The sequence below is a fragment of the Heliangelus exortis genome, chromosome 4 (assembly GCF_036169615.1).
Source record: "Heliangelus exortis chromosome 4, bHelExo1.hap1, whole genome shotgun sequence".
In the NCBI taxonomy this organism is placed as follows: domain Eukaryota; kingdom Metazoa; phylum Chordata; class Aves; order Apodiformes; family Trochilidae; genus Heliangelus; species Heliangelus exortis.
Window position 1 is genome coordinate 21996831 of NC_092425.1, and position 24402 is coordinate 22021232.

Below are 24402 nucleotides of genomic sequence, written 5' to 3' on the forward strand. Positions count from 1 at the left end.
AAGCAGGAGGGTTACTTTCAATAGCACACCTCTCAATTACACCAAAGCACTGGCTGCATTTTTTAAGTGGTGAAATGTGACAGAAAAACTGAAAAAAGTTATGAAGTTGATGGAAGCAGCATGGTTTGTTTTAACTACTTTATAGAACCTTTAAGGTGTCAGGCTGTTGAAACACTTCAGCATTACTTAAAAGACCTAAAGTGTTTGTTTTGAAATGATACAAAAGTACCATATAAATTAATCTGTGTATTTCATATGCAGTTCTTGATTTACTTATCTAGAGACATACAGATTCATGTAAGTTTTTAAAATCTCCTAGAACAGCCCTGCTGTTTATGCAGCAATAGCATAGCTGAGGAAAGCTTTTCACACCTGTTGATGAGCATCTGAAGAATCGAGATGACAAGCATGTGAAGTCACTCTTACTATCTTTCTCTTAATCTAAAAATAAATGCCACTGCTCTTTTCAGCTTGTAATAGATATATATAAAAATCTGGACACAGCTGAGAAAAGGCATAGTAGCATTAAGCTATCATGATTTACTGACAGGGAGACAAAGTGAATAGTTCTTTAGCTGGACACTTTGTAAAGGATTTGTGTCAGGAACCACCGACACCCTATTCAGTTAAAGCATTCGGGCTTCAGCACATGATAGAGAGCTGTATCTTTTTCTCACATTTAAATCTCTACATTCAAATACTTCAGACTGTACTGACTGTGGTGTGAGATTTACAGTTTTCTTTCTCTATCAAGATCAAGGATTTTAGAATCTACATTAACTGAAAATATTTGTTTCCTTTACATTATATTCATGTAAGTGTTTTCAAGTAGGTCGTAATTTGGGTGAATTCTGTGAAAGTCATGTCCAACTTCAAACCTCTCAAAATAGCACCAGGTGGTGACGCAGTTCTACTGAAATTTTTCCAAAGTTTTGGCATCAAGTAATGGTTTGTGACTTTCTTTTAACCCAACAGTTTTTGTATCTACATTTCTGAGAGTTTCCCCTGATCTACAATTGGTCTGTGTGTCTTATTACAGAGAGAGTGGTTTGGGATTTTCAGTTTTGAAAGCACATGATCTCATTCATTTTTAGAAAGCTAATATTGTCCAGATGATATACTCCAATGCCTAGTATAAAAATTGTATTTCATTCTTGCCACTGGTTTGATAAATCCAAAGCTTACACCTCAGTTAGGGTGAAAATGCCGAACTCCTGTTACTGTCAAGTCACTGGATGCTCTCACTTTCTTATTTTCAAACCAGTCAAAAAGAAATACACAGTCTTTAGCACATGTAGTAATTTATTTTTATCCACATTTTATGTTACTCCACAAAGAAATTAATATAAAGCAAATATTTTAAAACACTGACATTTTAGGTTTGTCAAAATAGATGTGCACTCTTGCTTTCAAAAGCATTTTCAGATTTACTTTATGGGCTTTATCACTGGAAAAGTAAAGCTTCCCCAGAGCCTCCATGATAAGTGGGGAGTAGAATTACATTTTCTATCCCAAAATTATTCAGAAACTAACCTTTAAAATGGTACCATACTTCTTTAATGTCTGCTTTTGATATGCAGACATAAATTATAAATGCAGTGACACACATTTTTAAAACATTTAAATTCTGGTGTGTCTATATGTACCTGACACCTACCTGAAAATAATGTACGCCTTAAAAAAATCAGAAATTATATAAAACTGTATTCTTTGAGCCTGTTTTTCCTTAGAATTTCACCAGGCTTTTAACAAAAGTTCTTTCCTTCACATATTTTAATCAACCTTTATTTGTAAAGCTGTCTAAGTTTTAGTTTACCAGCAGTAAAGATATTATACTTGCCTGTTGTTTCTGTTATGAAAACTGAAAGATGGGGATGCAAAAAACCTACCATTTTCTACAGAAAAATTGTAAAATCTACTTTCATTCTCAATTTGTAGTGATTTCCTATTAGTGTGGGTTTTTTTTGTTTTTCAAAAAAACCAATGTATGTGTGTGCATGCCTCAGAACAATTTTCTGCTCAGTGATGTGAAAGCTGATTTTGTAACAAATCATTAAAACAATATAGATCTTCTGTTTTGCTTCCTACTAAACAGTCTTTATTATACTAGCTATTTTATTGTATGAAATGATACTTCTTCCATATCACAATTTCTGTATCAGAAAATTAAGTCAGTATAACCCCAAATTCAAAGCACAGTAAGCAAAATCTAGTTTTTGTATACATTAAGGGTAGTTGAATAATAGATGTTGGAAGCAGACATGAACAACTGGTTTTTTTTTTGTGCTGTTCATGTAAAATAGCTGTTTTCCAAATGATCTGTCAAGTTTCTACATTTGTTTAGGTCCAGCCAGTGACACTTCCATGGCTTTAGCATTTGAACAGGTACTTAATTGATGTTAAATATTATGTCTTGATTACAGCACTTATGCATATGCTGTAGCAATCATGTAATATATCTCAACTGTTTAACTTTTTAAAATTTCATTTCAGTACAGCTGCTTTAGTTTATGCTTTATTGAGTTATATTGACAACTGCAAATATAAAGTTTTAGCAGAATTTTACTGGTATAATATGCTACAGGTGGCTAATAAGGACTTCTACCTCCCTCAGAATCCCATGAGGAAAAGTTTAAAAGCTGCTACTTTGGAATCAGGCAGAAGTCCTGATACTTGTACTGCAGTTCTAAGCTGTTAATGGCTTTTTGTGTACATGCATGTATTTGTGTGTTAGAGTAAGACTAGCATTTTGGGTAAACAGTGACTGCTTCATAGCCTTCTGGTGGCCGCATGCGAGCTCGAGCATGAGCTTCACAGTATAGCTGCCCCTCCACAAAGAAGTAGCCTTTTTGTTTCAGGTTGAGATTGCAGTCAGAGCACACAAAACATTCTGGGTGCCGGTATTTATCACGTGCCTTCACCACTGTTCCTCTATATGGAAACAATGAAAAGAATAAAAAAACAATTAATTAATATGAATTTAAAGTGAGAATAAACAACAGTATGACACAAGGTAAGTTCTAGCTATGTATCTTAAGGCCTTTAGGTTGTTCATCTCATGGGTTTACCAACTACTGTATAATGTAATGTTGGAATCTGAGTTTGAGTAAGTGACATAAAATGCTGCAGAGTTGATCACAGTTCAATAGTTCATTAGAAAATTAGAGTTTAAAGAAATATGTTAATTTGTTTACAACGCAGAAAGTACAGTCTAACCTATCCAAATGGTGACAAAATTAGTTTAAATACCACATTTCTACATCTCAATGACTGTGTTCTCTGAGTTCATCGTTACCTGAATTCTTTGCTGAAGTAAGTTACATCATTCAGAGAGAAATATGGTAGTTTAAGACCTACAGAGTGTTCTGGATACTCTCATTTGGTTTGGAGAAGAATGCTTTACACTACCAAGAAACTTCTGAAAATTCACAGCCTAAGACAATGCAGCATAGATAACTGCAGGTTTCAGTAGGTATGTGTTAATGATTGACTTGCAAAATGTCCTGAGGAATCTTAATTTAGGCCTTGAAGGTACACTGGCAAAACTGAAATAATCTGTATTGAATGTGTCTAAGGTATAAATCAGTAATTTGGGATTTAGAACAATGTATGTTTATATCTCTGTTGCCTGGAAGCATTTTTCTGCTAATGCAGACAGAGACCAAAACCATCACTAGGAAAGCATTCCACAGTCTCTGGTGGTAGTTGAGAACAAGTGCTCAAACTAGAGATTTCTAAAACTAAAAAGAAACAACTTACACAATCCCATTTCCACACTTGTCACACAGTGGCACTTTCTGGGCACCAGGCATGGCAGAAGGTATCTTTGTAACAGGTGCTTTCACACTTCTTGTACCCACGGGGCGTCCATCTGGGAACCAAAACAATCCTGTTATGTACCAGCTAATAAAAAAACATCTGCTGCAGTTAAATATGTTTCCTGTAAATACACTGCTGGATGTACTTACAGGCTTTCACTTACACCAACAGTGAATTTTCTCTACACTTGTGGCTCACAAGTGGGACAGATTCCACCCCTTTGGAACTGGCAAAGAGACTGTGTAGCTTGTGGCCAATAAGCAAGTACAGAAGTGATGTATCCTGGGCTGCATCAAAAGAAGTGTGCCCAGCAGGTTAAAGGAGGTGATTCTACCCCTGTACTCCATACTAATGGAACTCCATGTGGGGCACTGTGTCCAGCTCTGGCACCTCCAACACAGGAAGGATGAGGAGCGAGTCCAGAGGAGGGCCATGGAGCTGATGAGAGGCCTGGAGCAGCTCTGCTATGAAGACAGAGTGAGAGAGCTGGGGCTGCTCAGCCTGGAGAAGGTTTCGGGGAGACCTTACAGTGGCCTTCCAGTACCTGAAGCAGCCTACAGGAAAGCTGGGGAGGGACTTTTTACAAAGGTGTGTAGTCATTGGATGAGGGGTAATTTTTTAAATCGGAAGAGGGGAGATTTAGGTTAGAGAGTAGGAAGAAATATTTCACCATGATGGTAGTGAGACACTGGAACAGGTTGCACAGGGAACTTGTGCGTGCCTCAACTATGGACGTGTTCAGTGCCAGGTTCATGGGGTTGAGAGCAACCTGGTCTGGTGGGAGGTGTTCCTGCCAGTGCAGAGGCATTGGAATGAGATGATCTTTAAGGTCCCTTCCATGATTCCACATATATAGTGCTCTCTGCCTCGTAGACACCGTCTAATTCTCTGATGATAGGTCTTTGTGGGAGAGGGAGGATTTGCCTTTAGCATAGCAACATAATGTCATCAAGACCTATTGTTAGAAAGCTTCTTAATTTTATAACTCAACATACAAAAATTAAGAAAGATTAATAACATGATTTCAATACAAAACTATAGCAAAATGCAAGAAAATGCCAAGCAAAATCCCACAATGGTATATAGAGACAATTACTTTTCATCACTTCTCTGTTAAATTCTGAGATGCAAAAATTGAGTTTTTAAACATATACCTTTTAGATTGTTTTAGTACTATTTTATTCTTTAAACTCTGTAAATACTACAGTCTTGCATCTTTTAGTAGCGTTATTTTAAGAACGTATTAATTTGAAGGATGTAAGATTGTAAATTAAATTGTCTTATTTAATTTTTATTTAGAATGAAGAGGAGATGGGTGAAACTTATTTTAGGAGTGGGTTTAAATTTCTTTTTCTCCTGGATGTGGAAGAGTCTTTTCTGCCTTAGTGTCATGAATATATGCAGCTTGTCTCAAAAGTTCTCTTGCATAAAACTTTTTATCATTCAGTTAAAGTCAACTTTGTACATTAACGATTTTAAAATCTGAGAAGAGATTATGAGGAATGTGATTAATTTGCATTTTGTATTTTAATTGTATTAATACAGGAGTTTGCCAACTAGAAAAAGCAAAGGGGGAAAATTATAGGAGGTTGGTGTACTGTCTATAAGATTCACAACTAATTTGGCTCACAGAAATTCTTATAGCTCTGATACCTCATATTTTCTTCTCAGCTTTCCCCTTCCCGCAAGTATTTAAAAATGGTTTGAACAGATAAAATATGTCATTATTAACCACCTTCTTCGGAGACTAAATTCTGGAGCACCTTAAAGGACCCAGACTGGCGAGGTTGAGTGGGTTCCTCCTGGTTGGCATGCAGCATCTTGTACACATCAGACTGAGGCACGGAGTTGGGACATGGGTCACTGTATCACAGGGAGAAAGAGCAGATAAATCAGATTAACAATCATAACTTTAAAGCCACAGTTCTATGAGGCACAGATTCTGATTCAGTAAACAAGCACAAAGACAATGTGTTTGAACTACTTTCAACTGAAAGACTCTCTTCCAGGTAGCATTCCTTTATGTAGTGTCCTCTTGATCTGAAAAGTGCTGAAAAAATATCAGTACAATAGTTAAATTAAAAAATTAAATCTAAAAACTCATGAAAGCATTTCCATAATTACTGTTCTGGCTCTAATGGCATTTAGAAATAGGCTCAAAGCAGTTGCTCTCCTGAAATCAAGTGCTGTATCACCAGGTGCTCTCTGGCACAATATCCCTAAGTTTCATTTTCATACCAGCTGGCCTCAAGAATGTCATTAAAATCACAGCTCATATCTTCGTGTAAGATCAGCCAACATGTAAACAAACACCTGGGAGAGTATCATGGCTGGAGGGTATTCCTTTTCTAAGTTGGTTTGATCACTAGTTAATACAGTGATTGTTTGATGATAAGATGATCGTTACATAGTTAACATGAAGATGACAAAAGGAGTGAAGTGGGAATTGCATAGTAGGAAGTATTGTAAGGTGAAAAATGATGAGTGAAAATTCTGTTTCTTAGTTTAGTTAGAGTGGGACATGGCTTACTTTTTGTAGTGATGATTTTATAATAAAAGCATAATGTAAGCTGCTTTCCGAACAACAGCTGATAGTTGAATTTCCAATGATTTGTGAGCTGAAGATTTTTCTTGGAATATTTCATGGTCTTTTAAACTGTAACTGTAACGAATGGTTTGAATTCATCATGATAACTACAGGGGAAAAGTAGATGTCTATATGCAGTGGCAGGAATTAGGCTGAATGTGTGTGAAGCAGCATTTCTGAATGCATACATAGTGAAAACCAGCCTCATAAGAAAAGAGACATTTCAAGCCTATGTAGAGAGTCAGTTCTTAAACTGGTGATGCCACAGATTTGGTGAAATCTAATTACTCTGAGCTTAGTCCGTGATTTCAGAATAAAGAAAAAGCAAATTTTTCTTTTATTATTCTCTAATTTATGCAGTAGCATAACATCATTCTGCAAAGACTTAATGAACTACAGTTTTCATCACATAAGGTGAATTTGAATACTTCTATATGGAAATACAGTTTTTATGGTGAGTAAAGCCCAATTCTGCAAGGTGCTGAAGAAGGCTCATTGGTGCCAGTGATTATTGCTTATTTAAAATATTAGTAAATAGCTTTAGTTCACGCCATATATATTATGAAGGTTTAACTGAAGTACTATTGTAAAAGAGAAAAGAGGTTACTACTATGCAAAAGTGAAGATAAAGCATTGTGTATGATGAACTGTCCCGTGAAAAAATTGAATAATGCTTTAAAACTTTTTATTGTATAATCACCATTGTTATCCAGAGGTTTCCATCAAAATTTTAGTCATTGCAATGGATAAAATTCGTAAGTCAGAGATGGATTTGTAGGATTACAAAGTCAGTTCTGTCTCCCTTTGTACAAGAGCTTGTCATACTGAATCAGTTGCTGTGTAACATCTACAAGATTTCCTCAGCTTCATAAGCTGAAGTTCAACAGTTGAAATAAACATGAGTTAATAATAATAATAGGTTACTGATTATTAATAAGTTATTGAATACGCAGGTTAGTAATAATAGTTGTGAATTTTGGAGGGAATCACAATCTTAATTTGGAGGGTCAGTCAGATAATAGTCCAGGTAACATCATCAGTTTTTATTAGCTGCAGATATGATTACTTGCTATGAAGTATTTATTTTTAAATATGTCTGAAAGCCTCCTTTAATAAAGAGTAATTAAAAATAGTCATAAACTACTAATATTGTAATGAAGAATTTGATGGCTTTAAATGGTGTAGGTTTTCTCCTACCCTTTTATCCATTTTCATAGAGACAGGATGATACTACCAAAGCTCATGATTTTTGGTATATTCTAAATCTGTATATTCATAAGTAGTAAAGATGTTGCTCTAATTACCTTGTGGCAGGTGTTTCCCCCAGAGCTGTAGAAACTTGGCCTTGCAGTGTTTCCATGATATTGTCATCTGAGTACAACTGCATAGGTGTGTTAAACTGAGCATGTACAATCTTGACACCGGGAAGCTCCATTTCCAAGGGAATGTTAGGGGCCATCCTAGACACTGCTTTCAGCTCAGTTGGGCAGATGGAGCTGACTGTGCTAATGGAGGAGGGGGTGCTGCGTCCACTGCCACAGTCAATGCCCGAAGGAGTGCTGCATCCGCTGTGTTAATAGCCAGGTTACACGGGAGTGTGCAGTGCGTGTCGGATTACAGAGGATAAAGACAAAAGTACAGGAATATGGTGATGTTAACAGGGCTGGAAAGCATAAACAGAACAGATACAGAAAAGCAAAAGTAGAGAAAGTAGAGATAAGCAAAAGTATGCGTGTTCGCTGGAAAGTATTTGCCTGTAACAAGTACCAGTGCCAGTTAAAAAGCAGTCCTTAAAGTTCTGGCATGCATTTTGTTTAAGGATAGTAAAAAAATTTTTCTAGCTTGAACAATTCAGAACATTGTATTACTTTACATCTTTAATGCTAGATTTTACTGAGGATTATTTAAGCGTCCTTAAAATTCTTTTTCTAGGTGAATATTCTTAACATCCACAAAAGGGAAGCATATGAAGTTTATGTGAGTTGTCTGTGTCGGTGACAGAATGAACATCTGCAGTCTTAGGCACATCATTCCAGTCCTGCGCCTCACAACCATCTTAGTCCACAGCTGGAGAGACTGATGTAAAACTGATGTAAAATAATGCATGTGACATTTCCTAGAGTTCTTTAAATTCTACAGTACGACTGAACATTTCAAAGAGCCACGCATACTTTTACATTTTTGAATTACAGTGTTCCCACTAGAATGTAAAGTGGTCCTTCACAAGAAGAATGGATATATATTCAGAGAATTAATTGTACTGCTTTTGAAGTATATTTACCACATAATTTTTATATATTAAAAAGGTTTTTTAGAATATTAATGTTGCTTGACATTACTGAAGTGAAGTTACAGCACACCAACCTGACATATCTGGAAAAGGATTAGTAACATAATGTGAACATTAAACACAAAGCTTTTTTCTGTGTCCCTGTTTTGAACACATCAGTCTTTTCTCCATAGCGCCTCATAGGCTTTCTTTGCTATGGGATATTTTTTGTTGTTGTTGTGTAACACTGCATAACCCTGGCTTTCCACAGTCATTGGTTACCATTTATGTGATATTTAGAGCCATGAGAGATAAATATGCAATCTCTTTCCTCAAACCTGCATATCAGGATTATGGTTGCTTCTCCCCCGGAAAAAGTTCGTGTGTAAATCTGGGACTGTGTTTCCCAGACTGATAGTACAGTACTTTGCCCAGAAGCTCTACTCTTGGGCAGAGAAAACCCAAAATTCTTCCTTAGATTCAGAGAGGACTTTGTGTAGGACCACTTTCTCAAAAATGTAATGGTAAATATATATTCTGCCATCAAAAACATTTACAAAAGAAAGTTAATTCCAGAAATGGTAGACAAGCCTTAAAGTAAAAGTACAGTTCTGCATCATTGCCTCGCATGAGCCAGCCAAAAGAGTCTCATGGGGGCAACTTTAAAATTTGCAGTTTTATCTTTTAGAAGAGTAAATACTGCCTTTAGATCCTGTAGTAAAGTAAGTTTTGTCAGTGCTGATAGTGTTAGTAAACAGAAAGTAGCAGGAAAATATTAGAAAAAGCACAATTCTTGCTGTGATACGCCAAAGTAATGTTAAAACACAATAAATTATAAATAAAACATAATACTGTGTAGTTGATATTTCTGAATGAGAAGATCAGGCTTTTGATATGCTTATTTGAAATTCCATAAATCCAACTGGGTACCTGGTGGTCCAAAAGTCAATTTAAGTGCAGTATGCAAGTGTTGCCTATGGTTAGAGGCCATGCATGTTTGCTAAGGGCTGTTTTGTCATATATGCTGTATCAGCATCGGACTGCAAGGAGAGATGGGCATCTTTTCTCCACTGTGAGGGTGTTCTACATTGATAGTTCTTGTTTGCAAAAGCATTGGTCTGTATCCATCTTCTACATTCTCCTCTTATTCAGTCAGGTAGCTAAAAAAATTTAACACATCTCACAATACTGGTAATCCACACAAGATTTTCCTTTGTCCACAGGAATCAGTTATCCTGTTTTTCTATCAGACTGAAACAAGTCTATTTGAAATGCAGGCATTTTACACCTCCATAATGAAATGCACTGATAAAAACCACTACTGCTAGAAAGGATGAAGGGTTGCATCACGGAACATAGCACCACACAGGCACTTCTGAGCTTCCTTGCACTTTTAGCCAGAGTTTGCATTGTTTTTTTTCCCCTGTGTATTTAGTGGCATAAATAATAGTGAGACATTTAATTCCTGTTTATGTTAGAGGAGTATTAAGCTAAAATGATGGATATAAATATATAAGCTTTTCTTCATTTTAGAACTTCATGTGCCTGTGGCATCAGGTATTTCTATTTTAGCTCTGCATTAGGTTGCCTTCTGAGCAGAGGTCTGCTGAAAAGCAAACTTGAAGTGTCTGCATGGCCTAGATGATAACATATAACTAGCTATCTTTTAATTAGCAGGTTAACAAATAGTAGGTATTTGCATTTAAAGAGAAGAATTTCAGAGTGCCCTAGAGGTATAAGCATACAGTACCTGGTGCTCTGCTTTACACAGAATCACAAGTACAGTTACTGCAGACTCGTAGCATTATAACTGAGGTGAGAGAGGGAACCTGCAAACCTGATCCCTGCAAGTCAACCATCTCAGGTTTTTGGGTTCTGTTTTTTGTTTCTTTGTTTTCAGTTTCAGCTTTAGGCTATGTACTGCTGTAAGTAAATTTCATACGCATAAATCTGCTTTATTAATGTCAATGGTGAGTACCCATTAAAAAAAATAACACCATGCATCCAAATCCAGCACAGCACTCAGAGTTTATAACCTGCTTCGGCCTGAGACTATGAAAGGTTTGGGACGAATATTATGCCTGTGTTCAAAGTAGTTCATATCCTGTAAAGAAAAAAGGTTAAAATAACTTTCTTTGGCCTGTAAATGCTTATTTTCTGCTTAAAAAGTAGCTAACAAAGTGTAAAAAATACAACCATGATGTAACCGTGTTGAGTTTGCCCATTCCTACTGCTCTAAATACAAGTGCTTTAGCTTTCAGAGAAATGTGTAGTTGTGAGAGAAGCATGGTAGGTATTGTTGCAGCCCATCATAGAAGGCAAATTTTTGCTACCTGCAGCATTGCTGCTACAGGGCTGCATGGATAGTTTTCTGTGTCAGAAAAAAATTCATTTATCACCATTTTTGTTTGGATAATCAATAAAATCCTGATTATCAGAAAAACAGCAAGAGCTGGACTTTTTAATTGAAAACAGAACATATATTGATATACCACAAATGACCATATATTATAAGTAAATACCAGTACTCACTTTTGTGATGAGTTAGGAATGAGACCCCTCAGTTGTCCGTGAAGCGCATCTTGAATATTGCCAGATGAATAAAGCCCAATGGGAGAATTATAGGAGGAGCTGACTACCTGTCTTTTGTCATCAATATTTGCTGCTGCAACAAAAGGCTGGGCCCTTCTGTTGTGAGCTGTACCAATAGGCTTGAATTCCTGTACATGATAGGCAGACAAAATACACAAAGCTACAATGCACACCAAAGCTATTAATGAGTAAAACTGACAATATCAGTATTGTTAATCTCTGCATTTGTTTTTACTTTTGCAGCTTTGTTATTTTTTAACTGGTGCAAGCATACTATATTTTTCCATTAATTTTCTATATGCTACTTAAGCCATGCACATTCAGAAACTATAATTTTCTTCTCCCGAGACAAACTGAAGTTGTTCCACATTTGCAAATAATGTGCAACTTTAGGAAGAAATGAAAGGGATGAATACTACAGTAACCTGTTGTATTCCTCAGGTTTTGCACTGCTTATGTTCTTCTTTTAGAAACATTTGATATGAAGTTGGGTTAATTGCCTTGCTTTAGTGCTAATCTCTGGCTCCTGCATTTTTTGTCACATACTGATAAAGTGTGTCATCATAAAAGCATAAAAATTTTATTCTAAACGTATTACCTGGAAAACACATAATTTTTTATCGCTTCTTTAAACTGAGATTGTCTTGAATGTATGTCATTTTGAAGACATTCTTCTGAATTTATTTCACATATTGAAGGATACCTGTGCCTCAAACATTATGATGCTGTAAAATTTAAAGTGAAGTCATCACAAATAAGTAAAACCCAGAAGTGGGTAAATTGCAAAGAATTCTGCCTATGTTTGTTTATTTCTGGAATATGATTTTTTTTTTTCCATTTTTATTTTTGGCCCAGATAATTTCCTCCAGTTCATGGGGATAAGATCTGGTAAGAAAAATGTCTCATGACCTTTCAGGTAACTTACAATGTTCTGCTGTGGTGATTGGCCAGGAGAGATAAAGACTATTGACTATGTGAGCATTCCATTGTTTGTTTTACGTGTTTTTAGTACAGTCTCCTTTGAGTCTCTGCCAGCTCAGGTACATCTCTATTCACATTTTGGAAATGCAGAAATGCACATTTCAGAAAAAACAGTGCTGTCTCCTGCTGAGGGTCTTTTTTCCTTCTTTGCTAGTGGGTAGAGAAGGTTTGCTGCTGTAGTGCCATCAGCTTTGCTGATGTCCTGCAGTGCTTTTTGGAGATAGTACTGTGACAGCACTTGAACTTCTGTCCAGAGAATAAAAAGTTCCTATTCCTAACAAATAAGTTTCTGCAGTTTGAACTGATCTTCTCTGTAGATACCAAAACTTGCAGTGTTAAGGTAGCACATCAAATTTTTTAGAAATCTTTTCCAGTTCTCAGATTTGTCTTTGGTTTTGAGTGTGTATACACCTACAATGGTATAAACTATTTCTGCATTTATGTTGTTACTCCTCTGTGTTATACCACATGTATAACATATGCAACTTCAGCCCAAGTTCTGGTATTGTTGAGTAGGATTGTTTTCAAATTGTTAAAGATTGTATCTTAGGCACCAGAGCTTTTCACTTCATCACTGTGTGCAGTTTGAGGTGTCTTATATTTGCTATCACGTATTTTTCATGGGGACACATCCTGCATCTTCAGCTTTAAAATTATTCAGGTGTAGTTGTGGTCTTTCACTTACCTCTAGCAAGCTTTATAAACGAGTTTCCTTGGTTCTGCTCTATTTAGTTCTGCTGAATAAAGCTAAACAAAGAGGGGTTTTTTTGGTGCAGGAATGCCTTTTAAGAATATTATGTTAGTCTTTAGGAACGCTAGAAATACTTCCAGCTAGAACAAATCCAACCTCTTAGCAAAAGTCAGATAGGATGTTTGAATGCTAAGAATCCACAGAATAAATCAAGATAATCAGGGCAGGTTAGATAAGCATGGACATATTCTTGACATCTGTAGATTTTTATTCATTCCCCATAACATTCTTTCCTTTCTCAGACAAAATAAAATCTCTGTTCAATGTCTCAGTGGATAATTTCTAAAATTTATGAAAACCTGAATGTGAATTGGCCCTGGTTTTTTTGGTGTGTGTGGTGGTTTGGTTTTTTTTTTGTTGTTTTGTTTTTTTTGGGTTTTTTTTTTTCGTTTAGAACAACTGATAAGAAATACATTTAGGAACAGACCTGAAGAATAGTCACGGTTACATAGAAGGTGCAACCAGAAAATGCAAGTAGTAAAAAGCAATTTTATTAAATATAAACATTTAGCAGCATTGCACTGTAAGAGGCTACTGAAAGCGACAGATACATGAGCACAAAGATTTTGCTTGCAGTTCCTTGTTTCTGTCTAATAGAACTGTGCTGCAATTCACAGAATGTATTAGTAAATGGAAATCATCCACTAGTGTTTAGGATCATGGCTACTTAATGGAAGATATTATTGTCAAGGTATTTAAAATTCATTTTAATCCATATATAATACAAAACTGACAAAACCAACTGTGAACATTGTAATTTCATCACGTTTTTAAAATTTCTCATTGACAAACACAGCACAGAAGACATGTGGCATTGTAATACCATGTTTACAATGTAACAGTTGCAAAACAAGAATTTGAGTTAGACTTAAATTCTGTTTTCTTTTAACTCATCTATTGATATAAAGTGTCAGTGACAGAACATACAGCAGCAAAAATAGTCCAGCTCTTGTGTTTATTTGATCTCATTAAATCTTTGAAAAGTCCTCCTTTTGTTCAAAAGCTAAATTAGATTTGGGTGTTGTTGAAATTCCTAATCAGGAATGGTTTTTTTGTTGTTGTTCTTTGTTTTTGTCTGATACCATAAAGGTATCAGAAACAGAAGGAATGTAGCCCCCAAAGTCTGTTGAAATGCATCCAGTATGGACCATTTCCTGGCATTCCTTGGGGATAATTGCTGTGACACTACACAGCTGTGTACATTCTGGAGAGAATACAGATCCTCAAAACTAGACCAGTACAATTGTTTCAGAAGTTGATTATAAATGGTAATAGACTCCTAGCTTACTTTTTTGGCTAGAGAAAAGAGAAAAATTTTTCATGATGAGAACATTGAGCTATTGAAATAATCTCCCCAGGGAAGTGGGGGATTCCCCAACATTGCATACTTTTAAGATTCAGGTGTACAGGATGCTGGGCCATCTTGTCTAGACCATGTTTTTGGCAAGAAAGGTCCAGATGAGGGCTTGTACTGGTATTCTATGATTTTGTGATAACAGCTGTGACTTTTGCGTAACTTTAATTTTTATATAAATGTCAGAAATGCTTTTTATAGAACGCAATGATTTTCCATTTCTGCATAGTGATCAATGTGTACAATACTTTTGGATAGCACTGTTTTACATTTGAAAAAATGCATTTGGATTTTTCTCTATTTGTCTGGCCTTCAATGCCTTTATTGTTGTACTTTAGCAAACTCTAATAGGACCTAAAAGCACAGGTTATAGTTTTGCAATAATTTGTCATCTTATGTTAAAGAAACATGTTGTAATGTTTTCCCTACTTGTATACATACTACTGATTCTCTTGTGCTATGACCAGATATGCAGTAAAAGCATTGCTACTTTTCTGGGCAGGAAAAAGGGATACCTACTAAAAGGAAGAGGCTCACTATTTAACCTAAGTGAAACAGCTTCTGTCCCAATGGACACTGCTTTTTAATAATCTGCCAAATAGCACTTTGTGAAATCTTGTGGTTTATTTTTAAGCAACTATCATTTTTAAGAATGTAACTTTCATGCAGAGGGATTACTCTTCTGTCAAATATGCCTACATGTTTTTTTCTGTAGCTTTTTGAGTGAATTTTCTGTTGTATTACATTTGCATAATTGATATTGCTAATGCATAAATAGCATTGCTATTTATTTTATATATATCCCAGCTATTCAGCAAAAATGCATTTAAAATAGTTTTGTTTCTTCACTGAGCTATTTTCTACTGCTGAAGAGTCTAGGTTGTTTCTGTTGAAGTTTGCTGTGTGAATTAATGCAAGTTTTTAGACTGGCAAGGGGAGAGAGAACTGGAACACTGAAATGCCATATTAGTATTTAGGAATGGCTCTTTGAATTGGTGGGTATATTTATTACATAGGATTTACTGAAATGGAATCCGCACTTACATTTTCCAGGACAGCACAGAATAAATACTTGGACATACTTGCTTTGCTTTTGGATCCTGGCCTTCCAGGATCAGCAGAATGCTCTCTGCTCTCCCCTCCCCCCTCTTGAGAGAAGAACAAATGTTCACATATGTTAAAGAGAAATCAGAAAGGAATAAAGCACCTGTAATAGATATTATCTAGTTAAATAACTATCAACAATACAGAGACTTTGGCTCATAGCTTTGCAGAAGGGTCTGGGTGCAACTTTGAAGAGGGAGGAGGATTTAATTGATTGGATTTGCTTTGCTCATGTACAGTGATCAAGACTTTGCTGGCCAGAAGTGGTGAATGGTTTGCTTGTTGATCAGTAGATGGGTTTTATACAATCTTGTAACTTTCAGCACTGTTGTGTAATATGAAAATGTGTGGAAGTAGAGACCAAGTATTAATAGATCTGTTTTTCTAACTGACACATCCCAATGATTTTTGTGATGTGACGAGTGTATTGCTTTGGTACTTGACCAGTTATTCCTGATTGAATTATTCCTGATTGAACTTCCTCATGTGATGGTGAATTATTAAAAGAGCTAAAGCAACTTAAACTGTATCAGAATAGAAAAGAGAGACTTTCTTTACATAATAAAACTGTGTTGATATGTACAGTTTTAAAGAAAAAATGTTAATGTTTTTTTCAGTTGTAGCTGAAAATTAAAGAACATCCAGTCAGATAAAATCGTGTTAATACATGTCATAATCCTGATGGTTCATATTAGCTTAAACTGTCAGATAAGGAATGGAGTGCTATTCAAAGCCTTTTAATGACCACAGGGGAGATACTTCAGAGTGTAAAAAGGTGAATGGAAATAGTTAGGTACATTTTAATAAATCTTACCTGTGGTTCAGCTTCTAAATTTATCTTGAAGGGATGTGTTTTGCCATCTTCTGAAACTCGTGGGGACCATAATTTAGTTCCTGCCCTAGAAAGACAGACAGAATTTAAATAAATTGAATTCCTGTGGAGTTGCATATATCCCAGCAAAATATAATGTGGCTTGAAAATTGGCATTTTGTCCTATGCTTTTTTAATGTTTTGACATTATTAGATGCATGGTACTTCAATGATATATTTATCTGTACTATATGTAGCATACGTAAAGTGTATTTACTTTTAAAAATATTAAATTTGCTGTGAACAATGGGAAATAATTTATTAGTACTAACCAAATCCAAAGAAAAAGGGAAATTAGCACCTTTTTGACCTGAGCATACCAACCATTTTACAATTTTGGATTTTAATGGTTGGTAAAAGGAATGTTTCATCAGCAGAATATTTTACGCATAAAAAAGTTACTATATTAGTAATAATCCTAAACCAGGGAAATTTAACTTTCTTTTCTTTTAATGACCACAATTTCCATGCAAAGCCTGTTTTCCATGTAGGAGGAGTGCAATCTCAGTATGCAATCTATATGTGCAATTTTAAATAGAGCTTGCATAGATGATTCATTCAGTCATGAGAGCAGAGACAGCAAATATGTCAATATCAGTTACGATTCTGTCTTTATTCATAAGTCAAAATTTGGCAGATAATTTTTAAAAAGCATGATGGAATAATAAATATTAATCTAGTATTGTTTTTTAAGTATTGTTTTTATTTAAGTACAAATATGCATCATTTAAAAATATGCACGTATTTCATAGGCAAAATTACACTTAACATATTTTGAAAATTACTTCCTAAGAGAGTTGTTAAATGGCATCTATCAATCTGTAACAGAATCTGGAATTAACTGCAGGAACTTCTTAATTGTGATATGTACTCTAGTAACTAGGCAATGCTTCTTTGGTCCTTCAAAAAAAAAAAAAAAAAAAGATGTGGGTTGCTAGGTTGCTTCTCTTGGTTGAGCAATGAATGCAAAAATTTTCTGGACTCTTGCAGTTTAGGCAAGAGATGTTTTTTCAGTTTGTTTTTAACCAATTTTTCAATTGCTTTGAGAGTCCTGTGTTCGTTTCAATACATTGTGACCAAAGATCACCCTCATTTGTCACCCCTTATGAAATTCTGACATGATGTTGCTTTCTCTAACCGGGAGGATAAACGAGCAGCTTTGTCTGTGCAGGAGGCAGTGATAAGCACCTGAGGGGCTCAGAGCAGAGAGGTAACTGAACAAGTAGCAGTTAGGTGAGAGTTTTATTATTTCCAAAAAATATGAAGAACTCTTTGGTAACTGACAGCAAACACGGGACCTGCGGAGCCAGCAGAGGTGGTGTGGTTCACAGCTCTATAAATGTGGTGAGTATCCTGAGGGAAACTATTCTTGCACCCATGAAGAGATGTTCTGGGTCATCTCATGATCTGGAGCTGATGGGGTAGACCTGGGTGTTGTAATTCCAAAGGATTTGTGAAATTCTTAAAACTGTTTAAAGTTTTAATGGTTGCACTGTAGAATCGTCTGGTTGGTTAGTGTTTTCCTTCAGAAGTAAGCAGACATGTACACATACCTCTCTATTTTCAAACAAAGCTGATGTGTAGCTGCTTTAATTCTCTCCTGGGCATCATTATGTGTCATGTTCTCTGTGCTTAGACCATCAATAGCTACTATAACATCACCAGGGCACAGATTGGCAGATGAAGCCTTGCCTCCAGGTGTAATCTGAAAAAACAAAATTTAACTGCTTAAACACCATGCACACCTGAAAACTGGTAGAGAAAAATAACTTCACTGTGCTTCACTATTTCTTAGTGGGCTGAGGGAGTGGGCCTATAAACACCTGTAAGATTGGTTACAAAAACAAGTGAGTTCTTAATTCTTCCAGACCATCTGTAGTTCTGTTGTCAAATCACCATATAAATGCTTTATTTATCATGCTTCAAATCAGATGGAAATTATCTTCACACTTCTGCATTAAACAGGTGCAGCTTTCATTTCTGTAGCTACTAGAACTTGTCTTTGATCCTCTGTCTCAGCTGCCATTGTGTAATTTGTTTGGGAAAAGAAGTTGATTTTTCCCTTAGAAGTCCAGGGAATAGCAGAAGAATAGAACTTTAAAGAAATAGTGCTATTTAATGTCCATGTGCATGATGTCCTGGCCATTGACAGGACAATACAGAAAGCCACTTGTGCTCTTACAGCATTTAGGGACAAACACAGCAGTTGGTGTGATTTCTGCTAGCCTGGGCTCTCATGCTGTATTTTTAAGTAATCATAAATATGCTAATAATTCTGAAATGAGATCTTTCTCTTTATTCATGTCTAATCCAGATCCTGAACTCCCTAAAGTGCTTAGCTATAAATCTCATTGCATTAGATTAACAGTAGCCCTGATCCTTCAAAGTGATCTGTGTGGTGTAATTCATACTACATGGAAATGTGGCAACAGCAGTAATGTTTATAATAATAGCCTTAACCTTGTATTTCTATGCTTGCTTTGTTTTGGTCTTGTTGATAATCTTCTAAATCATAGTTAAAATAACTAAAATGCAACAAAATTCTGTTTTAAAACAAGTGTTACAGAGAGGCCATGAACTTAGACGCTACAAAAATCTTGTTATAGAATACCAGGCCTTAATTTGCAAACAGGGGACTTCTGATACCATGACAACATTTAAACAGGTCTTGTTCACTGTGTGGGATTTAGGTCTGTTTAGGCTTATATTGTCATTTTAGGTGACCATTGGTAACCAAGACAGCAAAATGAAATTGATGGATGTAATACAAAAGGTTTTGGAATTCGTCTGTTCTAGAACAGCAGAACAAAGGAGGCAGGTTGATTCATCTAGAATAGCATTTGGTAGGCTTTTTTTTTTTTTCGGTAAATGTATCCCAGTGTGAGGAGAAAAATGCCAATATAGCCTTAAAAGATTTCTCAGTTCTGTGCCATGTATGAAAGGAAAAGCTATAGGAGAGACTTCGTCTCACTGTGCATTCTGCTACAGGCAAAGCAAGTGCTATCTCAATTATTAAAAGAAATTAAGTGTTTTGGAGGACTGGAAAACATGCTATGGAGATGTTCTTCAATTCTGGTGTTTCCCAGTTTTCCAGCAGAGAAAGAGACTAAGATGCCCAGTGTACATCCAGTATGTTCTGTACCCCAGCTCTGGCAGAACCTGGCAGACTTGTGTCTGAGGGTGACAGTACTGTCATCATCAAAGTTATATAGAAATATTATTTTTGAAATGTGTTGCACTGGATTAGTTTTGAAACAGTGGCAAAAATCAGCCAAATAAGGTCACTCCTACTTTCCAGTGGTCCACTTCTGTAGGTGTGTCTGAATGCTCAAAGAACTTAGAGGGGGTTTTGTGAGCCTTTTTCTGCATTTGAGCATGTAAACCTTTTTCTTTCATTTCACTGTAGCAAACTGCAATGCATTACCTATTATCCAGTCACGGAAACTTTCCAAATGGATACCTGTGGCCAGCTGGAGGCTTTGACCCCCTCATCTTCCAAAAGAATGGATTCCTGTGTATTGTGTGCTTAACAAGTGTTACAGTGTGAAGATGTATTGAGAAAGTTTCTTATAAATTCTAAGTCTGCAGTCTCCAAAATTGTTTCTCAAACCTCAGCTGCTTAAGGTATAAATGAACCACACTGAGACTTCTTACAGTACTGTTAGAAGACAGAGATAGAGTTATGGTGATGCTTCTCCCTTTAACCTAACACAGCTCCTGACTGCTTAGCATGTTGTGGACATGCATGGAATAACAAACTGTGGCAGAAGTGCTGTTGTTTGATGGTAACTCTTGATAACCTAGTACACAAATGGGCAAAACCAGCTATTCTTGGTTCCCTCTCAAGAGTAAGCTTATTTGAATAATCCTTATGTAGGTTATTTGGTAGATTACCCTTTTTACAGGCCACCACAAATTATCTGCTGTGCCTGTGGCATACCTCAGCAATGGACTGAGATAAAGATCCTGCCTTATAAAGCAGCGTAGCTGCCTAGCATGGTACATTCCCCTGCAGCTGTGCTGCTAGCAGGACACTTTGTGTTGCTGGTAATAGGGTGCAGTCCCTTGGCTTTTCTTAATATATTGTCACCAGCTGCATTGATATTACTGTATGGTTGGATGGAGCTACCATTATTTGGTGGGAGCAAGGAGGAAAAAGGAGCAGGAGTCTGTATTTCTTATTCCTTAGCACAACTGATTATTGCCAGGCTTCCAGGATGGGTCTTTTGGGCTTTAAAACCTTACTGAGTGTGCTTAGCTATACTTGCTCAGGCCTTCTGGGCTCCAGAAGGCTACCATGAGGATGGTGTAGGAGGAATATGCCTCTATCCTTAATATTTCAGGGGGAAAACCTTACAGTTGCTTGTGGGGAAGGGAAGCAGATTAAATTACTGCAGCCTACATTTCATAGAAAGTCACCAGGCTATGCATTGCAAGATCACATGGTATCATGGGTATAATATTGACATTGTGGGTGCCTCCATAATATGATTCTGTTTCCTATTAGTGATGCATTAAATGTGTATTGTGAACATGTAGAATCAAATTGTGACTGCAGTTTTTTTTGCTTGCTCACCCATGCTGCATGAAGTAGGTTCTGCTGGTGCTTTGTGAAAAGCCTTTTCCCCTTGCTCTTCAGGACATGTCTCTGTGGCATGCCTGTTGCTCCTGTGTCCTGGTATCTCGGATTTACAGAGATCTCAAAGTACATGTTGAGCATTCAGGTGTAATCAGAGACTAGATTTAACCTCACAAGGGGCAATGTATCCTATGAACCTTTGAAGAGAAGTTATCTGCATCTGTTAATAGACCCATGAAAATCATCATGGACTGCCTTTCACCAGTATTTCAGGCTCTGTTTTTTCTGAAGAGAGTTGTGAGTGTGTGCAGTGGCTAAATATGAAACTGAGTTAATATAAATACTTGAATTATGATCTGTAAAGATTTATGTTAAAACAGGACTTAAATTTAGAGCTGATTTCACCATTCCCTCCAATCTCTACAAGCTTTAATTGCTTCTGTAATGCTTTATCCAATCTGACTTAAATTCTAGGATTGCATTCCTCTAAAGACTAAACCCAAAGGGTTGTATTCTGGTCAGAACAAACTGAAATTACTCAGCTTCATTTATTCTAGGGTTTTGATCAGTTTCATTGATGTAATTAATTTTTATCTGTGTAAATTTCAAAGGATTGCAAGGACTTTTTTCATTATTTCTGGCTAATTAATTGTTTCTGACCCTAGTAGACTCCGAATCTCTCTATTTTTAGTGCTGTTTAATCATGTTCTTCCTACCCTCCCAGTGACCGGGACCTGTGGTTTTTGCGTTTGCTTAAAACAGTTCAGAGAAATTCCTTGCCTGGGAAATTGCAGATGGGTTTTTGGGATGACATCTGTTTTTTAGTCAGGTGGATGTTGATCTCTTATGTTGTCTGTTTCTCTTGACCAGTCCTGGTAAAATCTTTCCTGTGTTGAATAGGGACTATAGCCAACCAGACTTAAAAACCTGTCCAATTGTTTTATTAAAAATGTGCTTAAGAATAATTTCTACTTATTGTCTTAATGTTTGTCTTATTTCTTGTCAGGACAGTTAAGCCAAATATGAATGGGCTGCTGGTGATACCTTCTACAAAAGGAACACCTAGGTCCAAAAAAGCAAAACATGCGAATCTTGAGAAATACTCCTTATTCTTAAGGATAAGAATGAATATTTACAGAATGAATACTTACAGAGAGGCTCTTCTAAATGTATGGTGTGGCAACAGAAAGATTAGTTTTAATCAAATCTACCACTAACATTCTTGAAGGTAAACTAAGGAAACTTAAGTGTGTAATTTTTCCCTATATGTATATGTATTTCATATTTATACCTGAAAATGTGATTTTGAGCATTTCTGTAACATGCAAGAAACAAATGGTTTATGTCTTGTGAGGCATTTGGTAGGTATGAGTCAATTGCAAAATCACCTGTTCTTTAGAAAGCTACATTTATAGTAACATCCTTTGTTACTGCAGCTTTCAACTTCATTGCACTTAATCTAAACACAAAGAAAATACAAACCAGACACCACTAAAATATTTTTCATTGGAGATAATGGAAACTATTTTTCTCTTGGAGGCCCATAAAAGGCAATGAAAGCCCCCAAACATCCAGAGATTTTTTTTTCTTTTTTATTCAATGTTTTTGTTTCTTTTTCCTCCAAATGTTTTGCTGTGCCCTATGAACATTTCTTATTAAGCTACAGAGTCAGAAAATAGCATTTTGGTTTATTTCTGTTTAAAATAAGTAAAATGTTTTAAGCTTATATAAATCTGGAATAAGTGAATGAATGAATTTTTAGTAGTATAATATGTGAAAGATTAAACCTTAAACTTTCTGTAGACTTTTGTTTAGAAGCATATTTACTGCAAGGCATGGCAAGTGGTATACATCCTTCTAGGCTCTTGATGTTTGTTTATTTGATACCAGGCATAGTATATATATGGAGTCATAGTGCAGGACTTTTTTTTAAAAAAACAACAAACAAAAAGCAGTCAGTGTATCTTAGATTCTGAAATGCAGCAAGAGGAGACCTAATTCTAGTCTGATGTTCATTGGGTGCAATTTGCAAAATACATATTCTGGTTTTTTTGTATATCTATGACTGTAGGTGCAGGGCAGCTGACAGTGTTTCCTAAGCACCATTCATTGAGTAGATGATTTTTAAAAGTAAATTACAATTAGCTCAAAATCCATGGAAAAATAAAGGCTCAGATTCTTCCCTTTATTAGGGGAGTAAGGTAAGTAAAATGTCCATTTCTAAATATGGCAGAAAGCACTGAACAACTGTCTCTAGCTGGGTAGGTTTCTAACTATTCACCAGTTTAACATCTATGAAAACGAAAAACTTTACATATGTAAAAACAGATGCTGTTGCCTTTACTGACAATAAACTTAATTTAGTTAAATAAGAGTCAGATTAATCTTGTAAAGTTAGCACAGAATTTGCAAAGCACAAACTTCCAGACTTAAGGAGCTGCTGCCAAGTAGTCTTCTCCCCCAGTGATCACAAAGGCTGGTTGTGAAAATGATAAAAAAGGGGTCTGGCCCTCAGTAGGCTCAAAACTAATTTTCTCATCTGAACGTCTGGGGAAATAATGCCAGTGTTATCCTGCTGCCAAGGCACGTAAATCCAAACTTCAAGGCAAAAGCAGAAATGCAATTAAAGTCAAAGCAATCCCAGAAATATGTCACACAAACTTGTAAAAACTGTTAGCATTCTAGCTGGCTCTCCTCAGAACTAGCTGCTACTTGCTAATCTACTCACAGCTTCATCTGTGTCTCTGAACTCTATAGCAAAAGTCTGCAATAACTAAAGAATGTCATAAACAGAAAGGAAATGAAGAGAGTACCTACCCTGGTTATGATTAAAGGTTGGTTAAAATCTATCCCTCCTGAGAGCCTGAATCCCCAGGGTGCTGGTCCTTGGAGAGTAACGTTTTGTGGCATTCTGGATGTTTTTTCTTGGTTACTGTTCTTTTTTCCTTGGGTCTGTGTGAGGAGTCGTGCCGTAGGGTGCTGTCACTAGAGCACCTGCTGGATGGGGCAGCCGACCTCGTGTACCTCTTAGGAAGTTTTACTCATCCCACAGCTGCGGGCACTGCACTTTATCCCTGCTCCTGGGGTGACGTCAGCCTCTCCCTCGGCTTCTCCACCCACAGAGGGGAGTATCAAACCCAGACAAATAAAGCCTGAATGCTGGAAAGTTTACAACAACTGCATCAGCTTTATCTGCTGCTCCAGTGTCTCCCTCAACAATCCTCCAGCGTCAGCCCAGCAATCTGTAAGCCTCAGGATGCAGCGTCCCGGGTTCTTAAAGCAACCCTGTTGCTCATTTGGTGTCACGCTGGGTTCCTTGCTGGTGCTTGTTTTTAAATATGCAATGCACTGCTCTGACTCCTTACACCATCCTGTAAACAGAAATATTGATAAGGGGTTTTCCCTCTCAAGCTTTTGTTTTACGTCTTGTCTTATTTGTAATGGAATAGTTTATTGCACTGCCAAGTCCTTCCATCCCTTTAGCTGAGTTTTTCA

General features: G+C 36.5%; 1 protein-coding gene across 3 annotated transcripts; it reads right to left on the minus strand.

The window, feature by feature from the left end:
- Positions 1-1284: 1284 nt before the first annotated feature.
- On the minus strand, positions 1285-23958 carry PDLIM3 (PDZ and LIM domain 3). Of its 3 annotated transcripts, XM_071743311.1 has the most exons (8): positions 23725-23957; positions 17882-18033; positions 16272-16356; positions 10712-10779; positions 7711-7974; positions 5555-5682; positions 3760-3871; positions 1285-2931 (listed from the first exon to the last, which is right to left on the minus strand). In XM_071743311.1, exons 1-8 carry the CDS (start codon positions 23815-23817, stop codon positions 2742-2744), a joined length of 1092 nt encoding a protein of 363 aa, XP_071599412.1. In that variant the 5' UTR covers positions 23818-23957; the 3' UTR covers positions 1285-2741. The 3 variants fall into 3 exon arrangements, with proteins under 3 accessions (XP_071599412.1, XP_071599413.1, XP_071599414.1); XM_071743312.1 differs by lacking the exons at positions 7711-7974; positions 10712-10779 and adding an exon at positions 11208-11395 and having other exon boundaries at positions 2483-2931; positions 23725-23958; XM_071743313.1 differs by lacking the exon at positions 7711-7974 and having other exon boundaries at positions 2609-2931; positions 23725-23958.
- Positions 23959-24402: the final 444 nt, after the last annotated feature.